This window comes from Takifugu rubripes, chromosome 17 (assembly GCF_901000725.2).
Source record: "Takifugu rubripes chromosome 17, fTakRub1.2, whole genome shotgun sequence".
Classification (NCBI taxonomy): Eukaryota; Metazoa; Chordata; class Actinopteri; order Tetraodontiformes; family Tetraodontidae; genus Takifugu; species Takifugu rubripes.
In genome coordinates, this window is record NC_042301.1 from 15,033,748 (window position 1) to 15,051,607 (window position 17,860).

Consider the following 17,860-nt stretch of genomic DNA (forward strand, 5'->3'; position numbering starts at 1 on the left):
CTCTCCTCTCTTTAAAGCTAATGTGCGCTTGTCAAATGGAAGCGTGGAGCTAACAAAGGATGCATCTGCATTGTGTGCGTCACACTTTGCTATAAATTTCTAGACCATGCATGTGTGTGTGTGTGTGTGTGTGTGTGTGTGCATGTGTGGCAGGGTGTGGTTGGGGGCGTGTGCACAATCGCACAGTCAGTAAAAGCACCCTGGTATCTGCCCCTCTTGAGTTATTCATCCACCATCATCATGACTGGAAGGGCTGTTATTCTGGGACTTCTCCTCATCTGCGTAACTGCAGGTAAACATGCTGCGTTCAACAACGGGGGGATTCGCTGGGTTGATTTGGCAACATCGAGTAAGGCGCCGTGGGCAGAGTTGTGATGCTGCGCAGGGAAAGCGACTCATTGGAGTAAACGTGTGTGTAAGGGGCACTCACGGTTTACCTGTATCATCATCAAAGGATCACTATTGTTTTATAAGACATGGGCTTTCTTTACAGATCCTGAAAAGTCTGGAATCTTGAGAAAGGTGTGTGTTTGTGTCTATTAGAACTATTCATTTGAAGTGTTGACTTCTGGGAGAATGTAGCCAATTGCTGTGGGGTTTGTGTTGTTTCCTTCTGAAGCCTCACTGCCCTGACACGGAGCCGATCCTGGCCTGCCCTCTCAACCTTGCTCCGGTCTGCGGCAGCGACGGAAACACCTATGCCAACGAGTGTACCCTGTGTGTGCAGAGCTAGTGAGTACACACAGCTGCTCCTCTTCTCACACCTTTACCACGTCCCTGACGGGATCCGCTCAGCTTGGGGAGGGGGAGGGGGAACAACAAGAAAAATAGCAGATGATTTGATTTGAGAAAAGAAAAAAAACCTGATAACTGATGTGTTTTTATACAGTCAATCCAAGACGGACATTCTGATCGTCAAGGAGGAGAGTTGCTGAGGGACAACGGCGATGACATCACTCCCCAGCTGACCAATGGAGATCTGTTTATCCAGCCGTTCAATAAATTTAATTCAGCAGTACAAAAACCTTCTGATGTTTTCCTTGTTTCTCTGAATAGTGAAGTAATCTGGAAATATCTGTCCAGAATGTGAAGGCAGGAGGTGAATGTTCGGGCAGTTATCTCCGGTGAAAGTCAAATATTTACACTCATTTCCCAACAATATTCACCTGTGTGTGTGTGTGTGTGTGTGTGTGTGTCTGTGTGTGTGTGTGTGTGTGTGAGTGTGTGTGTGTGTGTGTGTGTGTGTGTGTGTGTGTGTGTGTGAGTGAGAGAGAGAGAGAGAGAGAGAATACATCAATGAATTGAGAGGTCAAAGGTCAGTCACATGATTGCAACCAGGAAACACAGCCGTGGTGTCATCAATCCTTTCACTTCCTCTTTCTTCGCGACAGAGCAGAGGCAACGTTCTGACCTGAGATATCAATGGTGATTACAAACCAAGAGGAGCATTCGTAAGTACACGATAGTGCTCTGAATACTGCAGATGTAACGACGTGTCAGGAGTAAAACCCGCTGCAGTGAAGCATCGCTCTGACCATTTCACCTCTGGTTGCCTCTCCAGGTGGTCCGAAGTTCAGGACTGCCGGAATGGAGTCTCCATGGAACTCTTCCTGCACTTTTCTCTCATGCCCGCAGTGAGCGGTTCAGTTCTCCGGTTCCAAACGCTGAAATCAACAATCCGCTGAGCTGAAATGACACATTTTAACTGCGTCTGCTCACCAATTGTGAGCTCTTGATCCGCACACATGCGTCGTGGGTGATTTTATTTATTTGTTTCATTCTTCCAGGTTTTGATCACAGGGGTTCTATCATTCCTCCAGAAGAGAGTCAAGAGACTAGCCCTAGACAACAGACTGCCCTTCCTGGGGGGCAGATTTGCTGTTGTGGTGTAAGAAACCCACCTACGCAGATCCCATCTACTCATGCTGTTGAATGAATCACTGATATGTCCTATTTGATTGTTGCCGCAGGCCTTTAGACACCATGAGCAGCCTGAGCAATCGCTGGTCGTATGGCTTTGCCTTTGGTGCCGTGTCCTCCAGCGTCCTGCTGCTCTTCTCTGAGTCTTACCTCCCCTTCCCTGTCCCACCCTGGGCCAGAGGTACGCCCCCGCATCACCACCACCACCGCGGCTCTGTGGTCACTCCCTGCTTTTAATGGTGTTTCTTTTACACTGACTCTAGCAATACTCTATCTGGTCGGAGCGTTAGAGGTCGGGGTCGTCTTTCTCCCCTTCTTTGCCTGTTTGTCCACGCCTTTCAGGACAGTCGGGGCAGTGTTGGGAATCCTGTACTCGCTGCCCTGGTAAACAGTCAGGGAATATCCATGGTTAACAACCGCTAATAATCTGTTTTTGTTGGAGGAATTCACCCTTCAGCCACAATAGTAAATAAAATCTTGTCTTAAAAGTAAGTTTGACTTTAAATGACCGTGTGCATGTATGTGTCTCCCTGATTGTAGGATTATTATTACAGTCTGGGACACATTCACCTGTCCCAGTGGGAAGGTAAGAGGGTATTCATCAATATTTAATAATCATTTTGTTGACCCCTAAAGAATGCTGAGTGTATGTGTGTGTGTGTGTGTGTGTGTGTGTGTGTTTGCCTGTTATCCTATTTAAGGTGCTAGGTAAACACCAGAAGGTGATTGTCCAGTGGCCCAGCATCCTCTCCCTGGTCTTCCTCCTAGGACGATTTATCTACATACTGATTAAAGACATACGAATACGCCTGCAGCTGGAAGCAGAGGTCAGCAGAAAGTGCCCACATGTCACATTCGTTCACTGGGGGAACGATGAGGGAGCTTGCTTAACGAGGATCCCTTGGTGGGTCACTCTGCTGCAGGAGCCGGAGGAGTTGATGGAGCAGCACAAGATGCAGCATGTCCGGGACCTGCTGAGGAAAACACCTGTGTGCAGGTAGGATACTCTTTACCGCTCCTCTCACACCACATTGAGATGGGACAGCATCAAGTACACAAATTGACATGGCCAAGGGCAAAGGTCAGAGGGAACCTGAAGGCTGCGAGGACCACGTACTGCATGTGGACGGCGAATTTATGCACCTATTTCCTCCCTGTGTCGCAGGAAGCCACTCACCTGGTTCCAGAGACGAGTTTACGAATGGGATCCAAACTTCAAATTCCCAAACAGGATCATTGGAACTGCCATAATATCCCTTATTGGCCTATATACAGTAAAATAAGACATCTGGCCCAAACCTTTGATCATATAACCTATTGATATGTAGAAACAAAAACCACAAGTGTGCTTTTGCTGCGGGTCAGAACGTGTCCTTTTCTCGAATTGTGCAGTTGACCCTGGCGGACTACAGCCTCAGCAACAGGGTGTTCGATCAGGTCAAACATTACAAGGATACGCTGAAGCAACTAGTGACCGCCTGCAACCAAACTGAAGCGCTTGGGGCCCTAATACCAAATCTGGAGGAATTCATCGACGTGGCTCAGAGTGAGTGGCTCTGTTTCCCTGGGAAATGGATCTAAACTTAATCAACGCCTGCGTAAAGATAGATGTAAAGTTTACGTCTGCTTATTTTCAGAATCTTGGCTAGCTACCACCATCTTTGCAAGCCTCAACTCAGTAGCCTACACTTTCCATGTGTTGGCATGTTACAGGTGAAATACATGAGGGTTTAGATTTAGTTTAAGGAGGAAGCTCTTTAATTAAGTGCTGTTACAGGAAACACATGAAGAGATTGTGGAAGGGGCAGAAGGGCTTTCTTCCCGAGAAGTTTCAAACTCCAGTTTCTGCCACTAGTGTCGTAAGTTGATCTTCTGCCTTTTCTGTGTCTTCTTGACAACTCACCACCACGTGGAAGCTCAAGAACAGACTTTTCAATGCAAAACGTTGCTGTTTTCTCTTTTTTTTCAATTCCACAGTCTTCAATTACAAGATACTCCGGATGGCAAATAGCTTTTACATTGTGGGGTAAGGTGTCACACTTCTGACTGCCACACCAGTGTCCGAGAACCCAGTTCCACTGTTTTCCATCCTTTTGATCACGACCCCTCCATCAGTTCTGGCACCACGATGCAAATTTCCTATGAAGAAAATGATTCATAGACATATGAGAATGCGCCATGTTTGACATTTCTTCTGTTTTCCCTTTAGGCTACCTCATTGTCCATTTTGTCCACTTTGCGTTTGCTCTGTTTATCGTTTACACTTTTATACTACCAATAATGCATGGTCAAGTACTGAGCATGCTCGCCCAGCTGGGAACAATACTGTAAGGCCTTATATGTATTGTTATATTCCACCGTGTATGTTATATCTATATAAATATGGCTCTATGTGTGTGTGTGTGTGTGTGTGTGTGTGTGTGTGTGTGTGTGTGTGTGTGTGTGTCAGCCTGGCCATTGGTCTCGTGATTGGCTTGGTCATTCTCCAGGTTGTGCTGGTTCAGCTCTTCTTCCTCCAGGACAAGCTGTCTCCTACTGATAAACAAAAACCTTTGGCTCTGAACAACAGGTGCACACAGTTTAGTCCCGACTGTAAAGATGTGGTGCAAATCTAATAAATAACAAGATCCATATGTCAGCTGCTTAACACCAAGTGATTATGTTTCAAAGGGAAGCTAGAGATGCCATTTAATACTTTTTCCTCCTTCTCCTTCCCAGAAAAGCCTTCCATTGCTTCAATTATTTCTTCTTCTTCTACAATGTCGCGATGGGTATCAGCAACTGCATTGTGAGGCTGCTGTGCAGTATTGTGATGGGCACGTGGCTGGTGTCGCGCATCGACCGGACCATTATGCAGAGAGGGTATGAAGCCATGGATGCCGGTGAGCTAAAGTTCATCTGTGTGGAGTAAAATGCACAATCAAATGTAGAAGAAAACCGCGGTGAGAAAATTGTTAAAATGGGAGGATTGGTTTGTGTTTCTGGTTGTGACGTCAGCGTGAGCCTGTGTTCGTCCCAATATTCCAGTCGTAGCAGAGCCAGTTCATGTTTGTTTTTTCTCCCACATATTCCAGGCTACAGCACATGGATTGGGATGATCTTTGCAGACCACTACCATAACAATCCAGTCATGGTGTGTTTCTGCCACTTACTGGTCTCCAACACACCGGGCGGACACACAGTGTCTTCATATTCCACATTCAACAACCCACCGTCAGGTACACACTGACTTCTTCATCAAACTTTACCTTTTTCTGTTGGATATTTTCAACTTTGGCACTTTTTCTCTTTGTCAGAACCCACTGTGAATAGCCTGGCCAGGAGGCGCTGGATGTTGTTTTACACTTTGGTGAAGAACCCACAATTGATTCTGCTCCGAAAGCACCACCTATCGTCAGCCCTCTCAGAACAGAAGCCAACGCTCCCCCGGTCAGACACGGTGTTGCAGGCCTGGGCCATGACATCACAAGCACAGTGCAACAAGGCAACACCACAGTCCAACCCAGAGGCCGAAGCCATACCAGCAGAAGACTAAAAAATATTTAATTGATTCTGCTCTCTCTCTTGCTTTTGTTTTATTTTCAATTTAGTTGACCAACGGTGTAAAACCAACGGTGTTACGGTTCAACTGACATTCTGCCATAAAGGGAGCATTAATCTTATTTTGTGGTGGGACAACAGCTTCGAGAAGTTATAGGAATCTATCCAATCTAGAAATGTTCTTTATACCAGAGCTAATGCATTTAAAGCAGCGGGAGACACATCAGTAATCGTTGCGTTGTTTTCACGAGACTTGAGTACAATAAGAGCCAAGAGCACATTTTTCTCCAAGAGGGGGCGCTGTTGTTGCACTTTCGGGACCCAATTAGGGAGGCCTTAAAACAACGAAGAAGAACTTTAGAACCCGAATAAACTGCAGCATGGTTAGCAAAAGAAGTTTGTTTTTGTTTGTTTTAATAATGTACTGTTACATTTAAAGTAGGATGTACTGGTTTTCTACGGTCTTTCGTGGGTTATTCATGTTTTAAATGAGCCAATTTACATTAAAGTTCCGTGATTTTGCTAGTCAATCAAATCTTAAGGTTAACGTAAAAGCAAATTTCAGAATTATCGTTGGTTTTGGTTAAAAAAAAAAGGGATTTTTAAGTTAAGATTTCCATCATCACCAATGCAAACCTGTTTAGCATCCACTCATTCCACTGCTCCTGCAGGGTCAAGCCATAACCCCCCTTCATCTCTGCTCCTCCCCACCTGACCAAGTCTGTTCATCTCATAAACGGTGACAGCATTGGAGTTCAAGTCAGACAGAATTTACACACAACTCTTAGACATCAAAATTTCCAGCAAAGGTCACCGTGACACCTGAGACACTAACTCTTCCACTGCCTCCCCCTGTGGAGCTCCCTCAGGTGTGTGTGTGGTCTTCATACACCTGCTAGTTTGGCCTGAAGGAACCCTCTCACTCATACATTTTTTTTCTTCTATATCAGCCTTAAAGACTTTCAGGGCAGTTTATAAAAAGGATTTGATCTGACTTCAGATATTTAAATTGAAAATATTATAATTGAAAGTATTTTGGTTCAATAAAACTAAATTGTATTAACGACAAAGCTAAATCAAACTGTTTTTTCCCCACCACTTTACTCTTGACATAGGTTGTGTTATGATTGTTGCACGATTGATACATGCGTTGCTGTGGATTGATTTCACATGATTCAAACTAAAATGTTGCCTGAAAAAAGTAATGATGTTGACTTTTTATTAAAAAGGCATTGACTGTTTTAGCAAGTGCAGCCAGTGTATGAATGTTTGCAGTGTGACGATGGTTAAAGATTTTTAAAAATCTCACCAAATATCCAAAGGTGTTACTTCTAGCCAAAACAAGTCATGAATGTACATAATTACTCACATACCTATTAAGATTAAGGTGATTGAAGTCTAAAGAAATACTTGCGTAGAGCAAAGCTTTTACATCAGCATATATTAGAAGTTTAGCTGACAACTGGAACTGTCATTCTGACATCTAAAAGTGTGCATTGATTTTAAATTGTAGAAACGTACTTCAAGAAATTGCACAAATTAGAAAAAGTCTTTAACTCCAGTAAGAAAATATAGCTGTTGTCAATACATCCATCGTAAAGGGCGACATTTGACTCAGGTTTTGGGGAAATAATTATTGTTTTATTTACATTTCCATTTTTATATCCAGGAAACTGACTAAAATGTACACCGGTCACATTGATGGGCATCCAGCAGGTGGCGCCGTTTCTACATTTCCTGGCCCCGCTTGTCTCAATTAGGAAGGCCTTAAACCCACGAAGAAGAACTACTTGAACGTTCAGGGCATCGTAGTGAGCAAAGTAAGTTAAGATTGTTTTTTCCCTTCTTTATTTAGCTATGACATACTAAGTAGTGTATACATTTAATCAGTTTTATTGCAGTTTCACAGTTCATTTAATTGTTTAATTAAGTGCTATTTTCCCGTGTTGGGTGTGAACCAGCCCCATCATTCGAATCGCTGTTCCCGAGGTTTGGCTAACCAATTAACGCTTCGGTTTAGGTTAACGGAACCATACATCCCAAACAGGTTCTGGTTTCAGGCGGAATCGCACATACATAAGAAAACTAAACATACCGATGTTAAAACTATCAAACTAAAACACCCGAAAGACTCCTTGGCGCCACAAGCCGACTTTGAGTCCTGCGGGTATCGATCCCAGGACTTTCACGCTTTCCGGTGACGCCATCTTGTCACTTTAGTGTAAAATTCTTTGGTTCTTTAAAGTCCACTTGTGTGGCTTAAGAAATCAACTTTAAATCACGATTTAAAGCGTGTTTTTCCGATGGCAAAAGCGATGTTCTTGTGAAATTTGGCATTTTGAACTCTTCATTGGCTAACTGACCTCATTGGTGATAATGCCGCATTTTTCTCCGATTTTAGTTCTTATAGGAATGTGTTTGATTTAAAAAAATAAAACATAACATTTTAGGTGAAAAATGCTTCCGAGTTAAATGTGCCGCTTATTGACACAAATGCTGCTGAAGTATTTAGACCAGCAGCAAGAGAGAACATGTGTTGATTAATTACCAGTAATGGGATGGTTAAACTGGCCCAATCACACGGTTTAAATCACAAATTGTCAATTCCATGGTCTGGAACCTTAGTAGCTCCCATCATCTCTGAATGGATTCTGCATTACTGTTTCCTGGAATGTGTTTAATCACCAGTAAATCCATTTGCCGTCTTCAGACCTCGGTAGGAAAATACCACAATGGTGGACAACGAGTCCATTGAAAAGTTGCTGCGGGCTGTGTTGCAATCCAGTAAGGAAGGCGTGCCTGTGAGCAGCATCCAGTCCGATTACCACTCGCTGTGTGGGGAGAGCATCCCCCTAAAGAGGCTGGGGTACTCTAACATTGAAGACTACCTCCGGAGCATCCCCTCCGTCGTCCGCCTCGGGTACGACATGGGGCAGGTAAGGCTCGATGCAGTTATTTATTTGTGTGTCAACTAATGTGCTCAGAAACATTCGTTTATGATCTAAATCTGTTCTGTAGTTGAAATGCTTTGCTGTAGTGTGTCAAGAGACATCCCACATTGCTGAGCTGGTAGCCAAGCAGAAGAGCTCCAAGAAATCTGGTCGCCCCAAAATTATGAAACATTACAATAAGCCTGTGAGGTGAGTACACACACGGGGAAGCTTTAAGAGTGCTTAACTCATTTATTGAACAGTTGTTTAGGAGGATGTTTGCTCATTGACGTTGCAGTTCCGTTGTATAAATGTTGTTTGAACATCTTTAGTCTTTTAATGCTGCCATGTTGTCAACAGGAAGGTGATGACTTATGCGAATGGACAGAAGCTGAGAGGTATGTGGCACCATTTTGGATAGTGCAGGTCAAAAATAAATGACTGAAACGGATCCTCAGCGTCATCCTTGTTCACCCGCCCCTGTATTATTGGATATTCAAGGAAAATCTCATTGTGAAAATCCACTAAACTGAAAAGATTGGACAATATTACCAAAACCAAACTAATACTGCGTATAATTACCTGATAAACCAACATGTTGCATATAAAATGTACTGTATTTTCCGGACCATAAGGCGCACTGCCAAAAAATGGTTCTGAAGGGTTTTTTTTTCCCCCCATACATTAGCCGCACCAGTTTATAATGCGCATTAAGCAGACTAAAACAAAAACACAAAACAACACACCCACTTTTCAGCTCACTCCTCTTCAACAAATCCATCAAAGTTTTCACTGTCTTGAGTTTAACAGCTGGGCGATTTCAGCATCGGGGACGTCATTATCCGAGTCAGACTCGTTGCTGTTAATCAGCTGTTCGGGGATTATTCCAGCCTTCGTGAAAGCTCGGACGACACTTGAGACTGATATTTTAGCCCAGGCATCCACGGTCCACTGGCAGATGGTGGCGTAACTCGCCCGGCGCTGTCTTGGTGAATGTGTGTTCGCCTTCTTTCATCCGATGTTCCCACGCAGATCTCGATTCAGTACCTTTGAACGACCTGTCGACACCAATATCCAGCGGTTGGAGTTCTTTGTCAACCCACCTGGAATTACGGCAAGCTCCGAATTAGTTTTCTTCATTTGAATTTTGACAGTATCAGTGAGGTGGGTGCGCATGGAGTCGCAGATCAGTCAGGACGGAGATTTGTGGAAAAAGACGGCTGGAAACTTTCCTTTTGGCAAAGTCTGGCTCTTGAAAATGACCGTGGGTGGTAGTTTCTGTCCATTAGCCTGGCGACCGAGAACTACAGCGAAGTATGACACACCCACACTTGATTTATTCATTTTTTTTTTACCAAAGTCGCATTAAAACATTTTGACAGGTTTTAAAATTGGTCTGACGTCAATAAGCACAAACATAATTAATCCATACACAAGCCGCACCGGATTTTGAGGCGCACAGTCAATTTTTGACAACATTTTAAGTGTTCCCTGTAGTCCGAAAAATACGGTACCAATTTCAGCATTTGTAATTTAACCTCTTATTTTCTTTTAGAAAAGCCCCCACAAGAAGTCTGGATAAATAACAACTATGAGGTTTGGTACCCTTGTTTATTTCAGAATGTATAGGTGGACACATCAATGTATATGCACTATCCCAATTTAATATTTCCCTGAAGTGTGTCAATAAATGAACATATGTTGTTATCATGGACATAAAGAATATCTCTGTACTGATGATGTTATGAAATTGTTCTATACAGTCTGGTTCCTATAATGTGGAGCTGGTACGGAGGAGAATGTCTAAACTGCTGGAGAAATACTGCAGTGGATTGTGGATGTCCAAACTCTCAGTGTTCTATCGTGACATGTTCAGAGAGAATCTGCACCCTCATGCACTGATTGACATGGCGAAGTGGACAGACATCTGTATCGTAAGTTACCCACTGGGCTTGCTCATAATCTGGTCAAGCTATAAATGCAACATTCATGTGGTTCTCCAGATTTAGCACTCATTTGTTTAGCTTTGAAAGTTCTCTTTTCTGCTTTTTGTGACCTTTGCAGATTGAGAAACCTTCCATCGCGCGCCAGTCTGACCGTCTCATCTACCCCCCTCTGCCCCCTAAACCTTCCCTGCGACCTGTGACGCCACCCACCACATTAAGCACCGCTCCCTCCCCAGTAACATCACATCCATCAGCACCGAAGCGAACTTCTGTAGCATCCACTCATTCCACTGCTCCTGCAGGGTCAAGCCATAACCCCCCTTCATCTCACAGCTCCACTGCTCCTCCCCACCTGACCAAGTCTGTTCATCTCATAAACGGGGACAGCGTTGGAGTTCAAGTCAGACAGAATTTACCCAAAACTCTTAGACATCAAAGTTTCCAGCGCCCAGCCCTTGCCTTGTTGTCTCCAGCCACTCAACACGGTTCCAACGGTCAAACATGTCCAGAAACTCTAACCTCCTCCAAGGAGGGTTTTTCCACTCCCTCCAGTTCGACTCCCCGTCCTCCCTCCGAATCTTCTGTTGTTCCATCAAAGGTCTTTGTGCGCGTAAAGGAAATTCTGTGCCAGTGTGGTCAGGGCGTATGGGCCTCTGCTTTACCCAAACTCTATATGGACACTTACAAGGTGCCGTTCCCTGAGCAGATTTTGGACAACTTGTCTCTCCTCCTGGATATCTGCAGAGTGGAATACCCGTTAGCACATGACAAGACAAAGGTAAGCTAACAAGGTGGTAACAGCTAAAACTCACTCAGCTAAAGCCTCCCGGACTTGTGAACAGCTACTCTTTTAAACATTGTGCCCGATGCACTTTTGTGCATTCAGGCAATCCTTTACTCCAGCCTAACAGTTACAGAAGCCCCAGATGATGAAGACAAGCAGTGTAAAGAACAGAAGCTACCTTCTGGTGTGAAGGTGTGGGGTCCTGTGATGCCTCCCTGTTTGGTTGGTCCCTCGGTGCAGTACTCCTCTGTGCTGATTACTGACGTGAACAGCAGCAATGCTGTTACTATAAGGTGAGGTGCATACGATGTTCCAAGGCTCTCCTATTACATTATGTCACCTAAAATGTTCCCCCTCTTTAGGTTTGTAGGGGAGAACTACTCCAACGCCCAAGAGGCCATGGAAGAGACCATGTGCTCCTTTTACAACCAAAGCTCTGTCCAGAAGCCTCTCTCTAAACCTGTTGTGGGTCAGCTGGTAGCAGTCAGGGAGGAGGATGGAGAGGAAGTGACTCGAGCTCAGGTCATAGAGCTCATTTCACCAGATAAAGTCAAGGTGATGTTTATCTGGTTGAACGTCTGTGCCAGGACGTGGGGGGGGTTAGGGGCAGATGTCATATAGCTGCCGAATGTTCAAGCCTAGCAGCAGAAAATTAAGCTTTTATTTAATCTCTTTCTGATTTCTAGGTGTACTATTTGGACTATGGATTTTTTGTAGAAACCACTCGGCTTAACGTGCTGCAGCTCCATCGGGATTTCTTGTCTCTGCCTTTTCAGGCAACATGTGTTCGACTTGCAGGTATCAACAGATCAATAAATTCCTTTTTAGGGTAAAATAAGCACACAAAGAACACCAAATGTCCTCTCCTGCCAGGCCTACAAGCATTCTGTTCCCATCCGTTGGTGCTCTCCTCTCTAAACAAGTTGGTTGGAAAGATCCTTCTGATGGAAACAATAGAGCCACGTCAGGAAAATCAACCCCCTCTGGTAGTGTTATACGACACATCCCAAGATGATGATATCAACATCAACTCCACATGCCTGAAGGCTCTGCAGGACCGAAACATGAACAACCCCCTGATTGTGAGTAGCGTTGCCTATTTTCTAAACTGATTCCAGTCTTGTGGGGTTTGATCCCAAGTGTGTTAGTCTCATAATAACCATGATCCCCTCCCGTCCTCCACCTTTCATGATCTAAATGTCTGCAGGTGAAGGCAACCTATCAGGATGTGTGTGTCACTAACGTGGATCCCGAGGGAATTATCTACTGCCAGCTGCCTTCGAGAGGAAGAGCAAGACTCTGCAAACTCCTGGAGGAAACGGAAGCCATCTTTAGCTCCCAGGTAGGGACGTATGCTATAAATTCACCTTTTGTTAATCAATGTTAAAAATAGGCATCATTTCTTGTGTTCCTTCCAAACATTTGGCATTCTGCGTGTGAGTTTCCTGGTGAAAAACAGCCAACCTTGATCATTAGTGACGGCAAAGTTCAATTTAATAAATGTTGGGTAAATTATTAGAGGTTCATAGTTGATCGATTGCCTGCCAATTTCCACTTAAATTTACCTTCTTATTTGTATAATATGACTTAACATATGTCCTTTTATGTCTCTGGAATGTTTGCTCTTTGACTATGGTGCACTCTGGTGAATTCTTGATGTCCAGGTGCCGTCCACATTTGCGGTGTCCAGACCCTTCAGTGGCAAAGTTTGTTTAGCCCAGTACAAAGGAAAGTGGTCCAGAGTGGAGGTGAGGGGGGAGTCGCTGTTGTGTCGTTGACCTGATAAGATTGAGATTGTTCTGATGCAGCACACGTTCATGTGAAAATGTCTCTTGGTGTTTAGATCACAGTCACGTATGACAGCAAGGTAGTAGAGATCCTCTTCATTGACTCGGGCCTTCCAATGACTGTAGACGTGACAGAGCTCAGAGAGTTCCCCCCCGCTTTACTCCCAGGCTTCACCGTCATCCCACCACAGGTCAGCTGATTCCCTCTTAGTGCTTTTATGGCTCCATGACTTTGTTTACATGTGTAACTCTGTACGATGCTGCGCTGTTGATTCAGATTACCAAATGTCGACTGGCTGAACTCAAAGTTCCAGAGGGACGCTGGAGTCCAGAGGCTGTCCTGTTGGTGCAGGAGGCTGTCCTGGGGGCTGAAGACTGTAAAATAATGGTAACAGTTTGGAATGGATAGTTTGTATTGACCCATCCACAGATGGAACTTCACTGTCATTGTGTGACCTCACACGCATAATGATAATTCTGATATGTTGCTGCTTTAGATAGACTCGCCTTACTTTATTTGATGGGTCGTCTTGAGAGCTTCTGTCATACAGACAAATGAAGCCTACGAGTTGCATCAATTATATGTATTTTAACTTTTTTACTATTATTTCTGATCATCATTTCAGATCTTGGAATTGGAGCAGCAGAAAGAGGACTTTGTCGTCTACATGTACCTCTTCATCGGTGCTGAAGGTCTGGAGCTGGACAAGAGCATCAACCGTCGGCTGGCCCAGTCGGAACCATGGAGCCAAACCAGAACACCGAAGAACGCATTTGTCAGCCTGAGCCTGAGTGAGGACAAAGGTTAATACTGTAAAAGACAGATGCCAAATGACTTGTGTGAGAACATTGGTTGACACCTTTGTGCTTCATTGTCCAGCCTTAAACCCAACTGTGAGTGTTAGAAATGAACCTCTTTGTGGAGCAGACATGTCCTCATGTCTGAAGGTCACCGTGGCACCTGAGACACTAACTCTTCCACTGCCTCCCCCTGTGGAGCTCCCTCAGGTGTGTGTGGTCTTCATACACCTGCTAGTTTGGCCTGAAGGATCCCTCCCCTCACCTCACCTCCCCACCTCTCCTCTCTCAGGTTGGTCAGTACATGGATGTGTTTGTGACCTTGGCAGATCACCCTGGTCACTTTGTGCTGCAGCCCTGGTTGGATATGCATAAACTGACGATCCTGATGGGAGACATGTTCCTTTATTATATCCGGAAGTGGAAAGATGGCTGCACCGTTTGTGTCCAGAAAGGAGAGGTGTACGCTGCAAAAGTGGGCAAAAAGTAGGTGATGATGAGTCTGAAGTCCTTCCACTCTTTGGTGACACGTCAGAGTTTACCTGTCTTCCTTTATCTAGATGGTACCGGGTGCAGGTGAAGGAGATTCCCGACGGCGAGTCCGTGCGGATCTATGAGCTGGACTACGGTAAAACTAAAGTAGTCCACAGCAGTGTGTTCCAGCCCCTGATCATGGAGTTCAGACAGCTCCCCTTCCAGGCAGTGGTTGCACAGCTGGCAGGTATGAGAGGTTTTATCCCAGCAACTTTCAGCAGTCTGTTCACTCCCAAACTTCCTCCCACAGGTGTGACCCAGTGGTCACACGAAGCATCGATGTTGTTCAGGAAGCACGTTGAGCATCGACCACTGGTGGCAAAGGTGGAGAGTTTGTCAGATGTGAAAGGTTACCTGTGGAACTGCAGGCTGTCAGTTTACCTGGTGGACACTTCTCTGGAGGACAAGGACATTTGGATTCACAGCCTCATGGCAGACATCAGTGCTGAGCCGTCCAGAGCCTGATGGAGCTCCTGTCAGGTTTATCTGCTCACTTAATTTTCAGACGTCACAGTTCGCAGCTCAAATTCATTTTTGAGGGGATGACACATTTTTATTTGTATCTATTCATTAGCTGAGTGGCCTCTCGCTCATACATTTATATTTCTTCTATATCAGCCTCACAGTTAGTGGCTTCATTTTTCAGAAAATATTTTCATTTGTTGCATTTGTTCATTGTTTGAATGTTGATCCTCTATTAAAAAGGTTGTTTTAGCCAATACAGTCAATGTGTGACTCTTGTTTGAGAAGAATTATAGAACTTCCCTGGACGCTTAAATCTCTCCTGCCTCAAATAGTTTGTAATACACTTGTGAATAATTTGGTTTAAAAAAAAAAAATCAAACCAGGATTAACAATAGATAATAGTCATTAATGAATTTTAAATCTTTCTAACTCGCCAATTCATTTTGATAATGTGCCACCTTCATATGATCTAAATGAGACAAACGTTCTATTTATATGGGGCGGTGGAAGCTCAGCCTGCAGAGGGTTTTTAGTTCAAGCTGAGGTGTGGACAAAACACAGAAGGTGTTCTGGTCATGGGGCAGAGGCCAGAACAACTTCAGAGCTCTTTCTTTGACACCAGAAACATACCGGACATCGCCCAGGACCAGGACCGAGGCTGTCCTCCTCTCCAGCTGTGGCTCCGTCTGGCCTTTTGTCACAGTCGTGTGGTGGAAGGGGAGGGGGGTAATGAATGAAAGAGCCCCGCAGAGGCAGGTAGGGAGAGTCTGGGGCACTTTGATGACTGAGGAGGTGTTAAGGCCTTTGAGGTATGGGATGGACCAGCAGGGGGGGATGAACCCTTCAAAGAACAGTTTCAGCTTGTCTCCTGTCCAGGTAGCCCCTGCTCCTGGGGGGGGGGGGGGGTCCTTCCACCACTGGGGAACAAGGATTGAGATTAGTCCAGATTTGCCTGATGATAATGTGCAGAACACAGCAGAGCAGAGGTCAGATTCTAACGATTGTTCAAGTGAGAGGGAGAAGACCCAGCCAGTAATCTGTAATTCAGCAAGTTAAAGAACGAACACACAGATTATCAGCCAACAGAGTATTGAAGTATATGTGTTTTTGGCTTTGTTACCTATTTCTTGAATCCACAGGCTTTACTCTACAATATTTATAATATTAATCCTGTTGTTAAAAAAGGCATGGCCAGACGGTTGCTACGGGAAACGACAACTCAGCGTGCAGAGTCCTAAGAGAGAGTGAGGGCAGCCATTGACCGTCCCTCAGAGGAGGGCAGATCTCATGGTGCAGTCCCAAAGTTCCTGTTTGATCTCTAAATAAAGGCTCAACTCGGGTCATTGGGAAATATGACCAACGTGATTTATCTATGTGACTCATTCATTGAGCTGCATCTTTTATCAGTGCATTTAATGGAACTGCCATGCTGGTTTTCTTTCACACAATCCCCACATACAGCGACGCACTCGTCCGATTTCCACAAAACTGTTATCAGGATGTAAATGAACTCAACGGAAGGTGAGATAATTTCTCCAGAAGTTCCCTGATCTGCCCGCCGGTCCTGCCGATCCTGCTGGTCCTGCCCGTACATCCTGCCTGCCTTAGTCCACATCATGGTTCTGGAGGTAGGGTGCCCTTTGCTGCTCATACATATGACTTTTTGTTGTTTGAAATAATACATTGCATTAGTTAGTCTATCACTAAAAACGTAGATGTTGTTGGATCGCGATACCTCCTGTATGTAGCTGCCGATCCGCGTGTTCGTTGAATGAAGACTTCGAGAAGTAAAGTACCAATTTCAAAATGTATTTGACAATAGAACCAATTCCAGATACAAATATTACAGAGCTCCGGGCCAGTTCATAACCCTAGCAACAACAAAGTTAATTGTCAGGGCACGAAGTCTGACAAGCTAACTATCCCTTGGCCCAGTCCTTTATAGTCACACACATGCAAATTCACAATGTCCATGCAATCCCCCGCTGAGATGTCCCCGTCCTCTTCCTCCAGTCCCTTTGGTGTTGGTAGAGTTCTTCTCTTCCATTGTTTTCCCAGGCCAGATCCCATTCTTCATGCAAATGTGATCATCATCAACCCCCCTGATGTCCTGTTTACAATGAGTGTTTGACACCCCCTGCCTGACTGGCTCCTGAGATAACAGTAGATCAAACAACAATCCTGCAAATGTCTCTGTTCTTAATTACATTTAGTCTACCATGCCTAACTTCTAAGGGAAGACAGGAACATATGGTGAAACACATAACAACAAGATAAAGACAATTCTCAACAATCCCCCTTTTGGCCTAGCCTAAGCTAGGCCAATACAACAATTCATTGACAACTCCTCTTGATGTAATGAAGGATAATAGACGTTTAATCATGGTGCCATCGTCTTTAGATGTTCCTTGATCCGTCCAAGCGTTCTCTGTGAATTACCTGCTGGGGTACATTGATTACAGTAATACCAGTGTTAGGGTTAATGTGTTAGGATGTTAGTATGTTAGGGTTAGGGTTAACATGTAATGTTCGCTCTGCAACTTCAAAGTGGCCCGTCCACCTGTGCTCTGACCACTCTGCTTGATGACTCTCAGAAGAACCCACTCAGCTGTGTGTGAAATTCCTGGATCCTTACTGACTGGTTACAGAGGTTGCCTGTTGGGAGAGAACTTAGAGATTCGTTTTTAGTTGAACAAAATAAAATCTACATTTCATAAAAGTACCGGGCTGGCCTATGGTTTGTAAATCTCTATTCTTAAAATGAGTTCCATTGTCAAATCTAATTTATTTGGGGAAACCATGTGTCAGATTAATCAAAAATTTAATAACACTTTTTGGCTCTTCTATTTTCACGGGAACCGCCTCTGGCCAGCCAGTGTATGCATCCACTGCGACCAAGAGGTATCGGAACCCATTGACCCTATCTAACATATCAGTGCAATCTATAATTTTCTTGCCCTGCCATGGGGCAACTGGAAACTTCGAATTGTGGTCGAATTGTTAATTTTACCTTAAAGTGTGTACATATTGAGCATTCTCTGCATCATTCGTGGTTCCCGCAGTGTGTCAGGCCGTGGGCCTCTTCCAGAGCGGCATCTAACAGACCGGGCGGGAGAACAGGTCTGCCGTCTGGGACCCGCCAAATTCCTTCAACTT

General features: G+C 44.6%; 3 protein-coding genes across 6 annotated transcripts; all 3 read left to right on the forward strand.

The window, feature by feature from the left end:
* The first annotated feature begins 156 nt into the window (after nt 1-156).
* Nucleotides 157-1,024, forward strand: spink4 (serine peptidase inhibitor, Kazal type 4). The gene is made up of 4 exons (XM_003972516.3): nt 157-292; nt 494-522; nt 620-732; nt 890-1,024. Exons 1-4 carry the CDS (start codon nt 241-243, stop codon nt 933-935), a joined length of 240 nt encoding a protein of 79 aa, XP_003972565.1. The 5' UTR covers nt 157-240; the 3' UTR covers nt 936-1,024.
* A 268-nt stretch (nt 1,025-1,292) lies between these two features.
* stra6l (STRA6-like) lies at nt 1,293-6,531 on the forward strand. 2 transcript variants are annotated; one of them, XM_003972580.3, is made up of 18 exons: nt 1,300-1,451; nt 1,562-1,634; nt 1,788-1,888; nt 1,971-2,101; nt 2,184-2,304; nt 2,461-2,506; nt 2,622-2,747; nt 2,844-2,917; nt 3,086-3,194; nt 3,313-3,466; nt 3,558-3,633; nt 3,698-3,779; nt 3,898-3,946; nt 4,130-4,247; nt 4,370-4,489; nt 4,639-4,802; nt 4,995-5,138; nt 5,217-6,531. In XM_003972580.3, the coding sequence occupies exons 1-18, from the start codon at nt 1,423-1,425 to the stop codon at nt 5,453-5,455; spliced, it is 1,956 nt and encodes a 651-aa protein (XP_003972629.2). In that variant the 5' UTR covers nt 1,300-1,422; the 3' UTR covers nt 5,456-6,531. The 2 variants fall into 2 exon arrangements, with proteins under 2 accessions (XP_029707256.1, XP_003972629.2); XM_029851396.1 differs by lacking the exons at nt 4,995-5,138; nt 5,217-6,531 and having other exon boundaries at nt 1,293-1,451; nt 4,410-4,489; nt 4,639-4,780.
* Nucleotides 6,532-7,166: 635 nt separating this feature from the next.
* On the forward strand, nt 7,167-14,958 carry tdrd7a (tudor domain containing 7 a). Of its 3 annotated transcripts, none has more exons than XM_011613064.2 (20): nt 7,167-7,280; nt 8,171-8,396; nt 8,479-8,600; nt 8,751-8,788; nt 9,946-9,986; nt 10,154-10,324; nt 10,455-11,114; nt 11,223-11,413; nt 11,483-11,675; nt 11,807-11,918; nt 11,994-12,202; nt 12,328-12,462; nt 12,785-12,868; nt 12,964-13,098; nt 13,185-13,295; nt 13,534-13,711; nt 13,788-13,915; nt 13,998-14,191; nt 14,266-14,426; nt 14,490-14,958. In XM_011613064.2, exons 2-20 carry the CDS (start codon nt 8,193-8,195, stop codon nt 14,702-14,704), a joined length of 3,282 nt encoding a protein of 1,093 aa, XP_011611366.2. In that variant the 5' UTR covers nt 7,167-7,280; nt 8,171-8,192; the 3' UTR covers nt 14,705-14,958. The 3 variants fall into 3 exon arrangements, 2 of the variants coding, with proteins under 2 accessions (XP_011611366.2, XP_029707201.1); XM_029851341.1 differs by having other exon boundaries at nt 13,534-13,699; XR_003891676.1 differs by lacking the exon at nt 14,490-14,958 and having other exon boundaries at nt 13,788-13,997; nt 14,061-14,191; nt 14,266-14,408.
* The last annotated feature ends 2,902 nt before the right edge of the window (nt 14,959-17,860 follow it).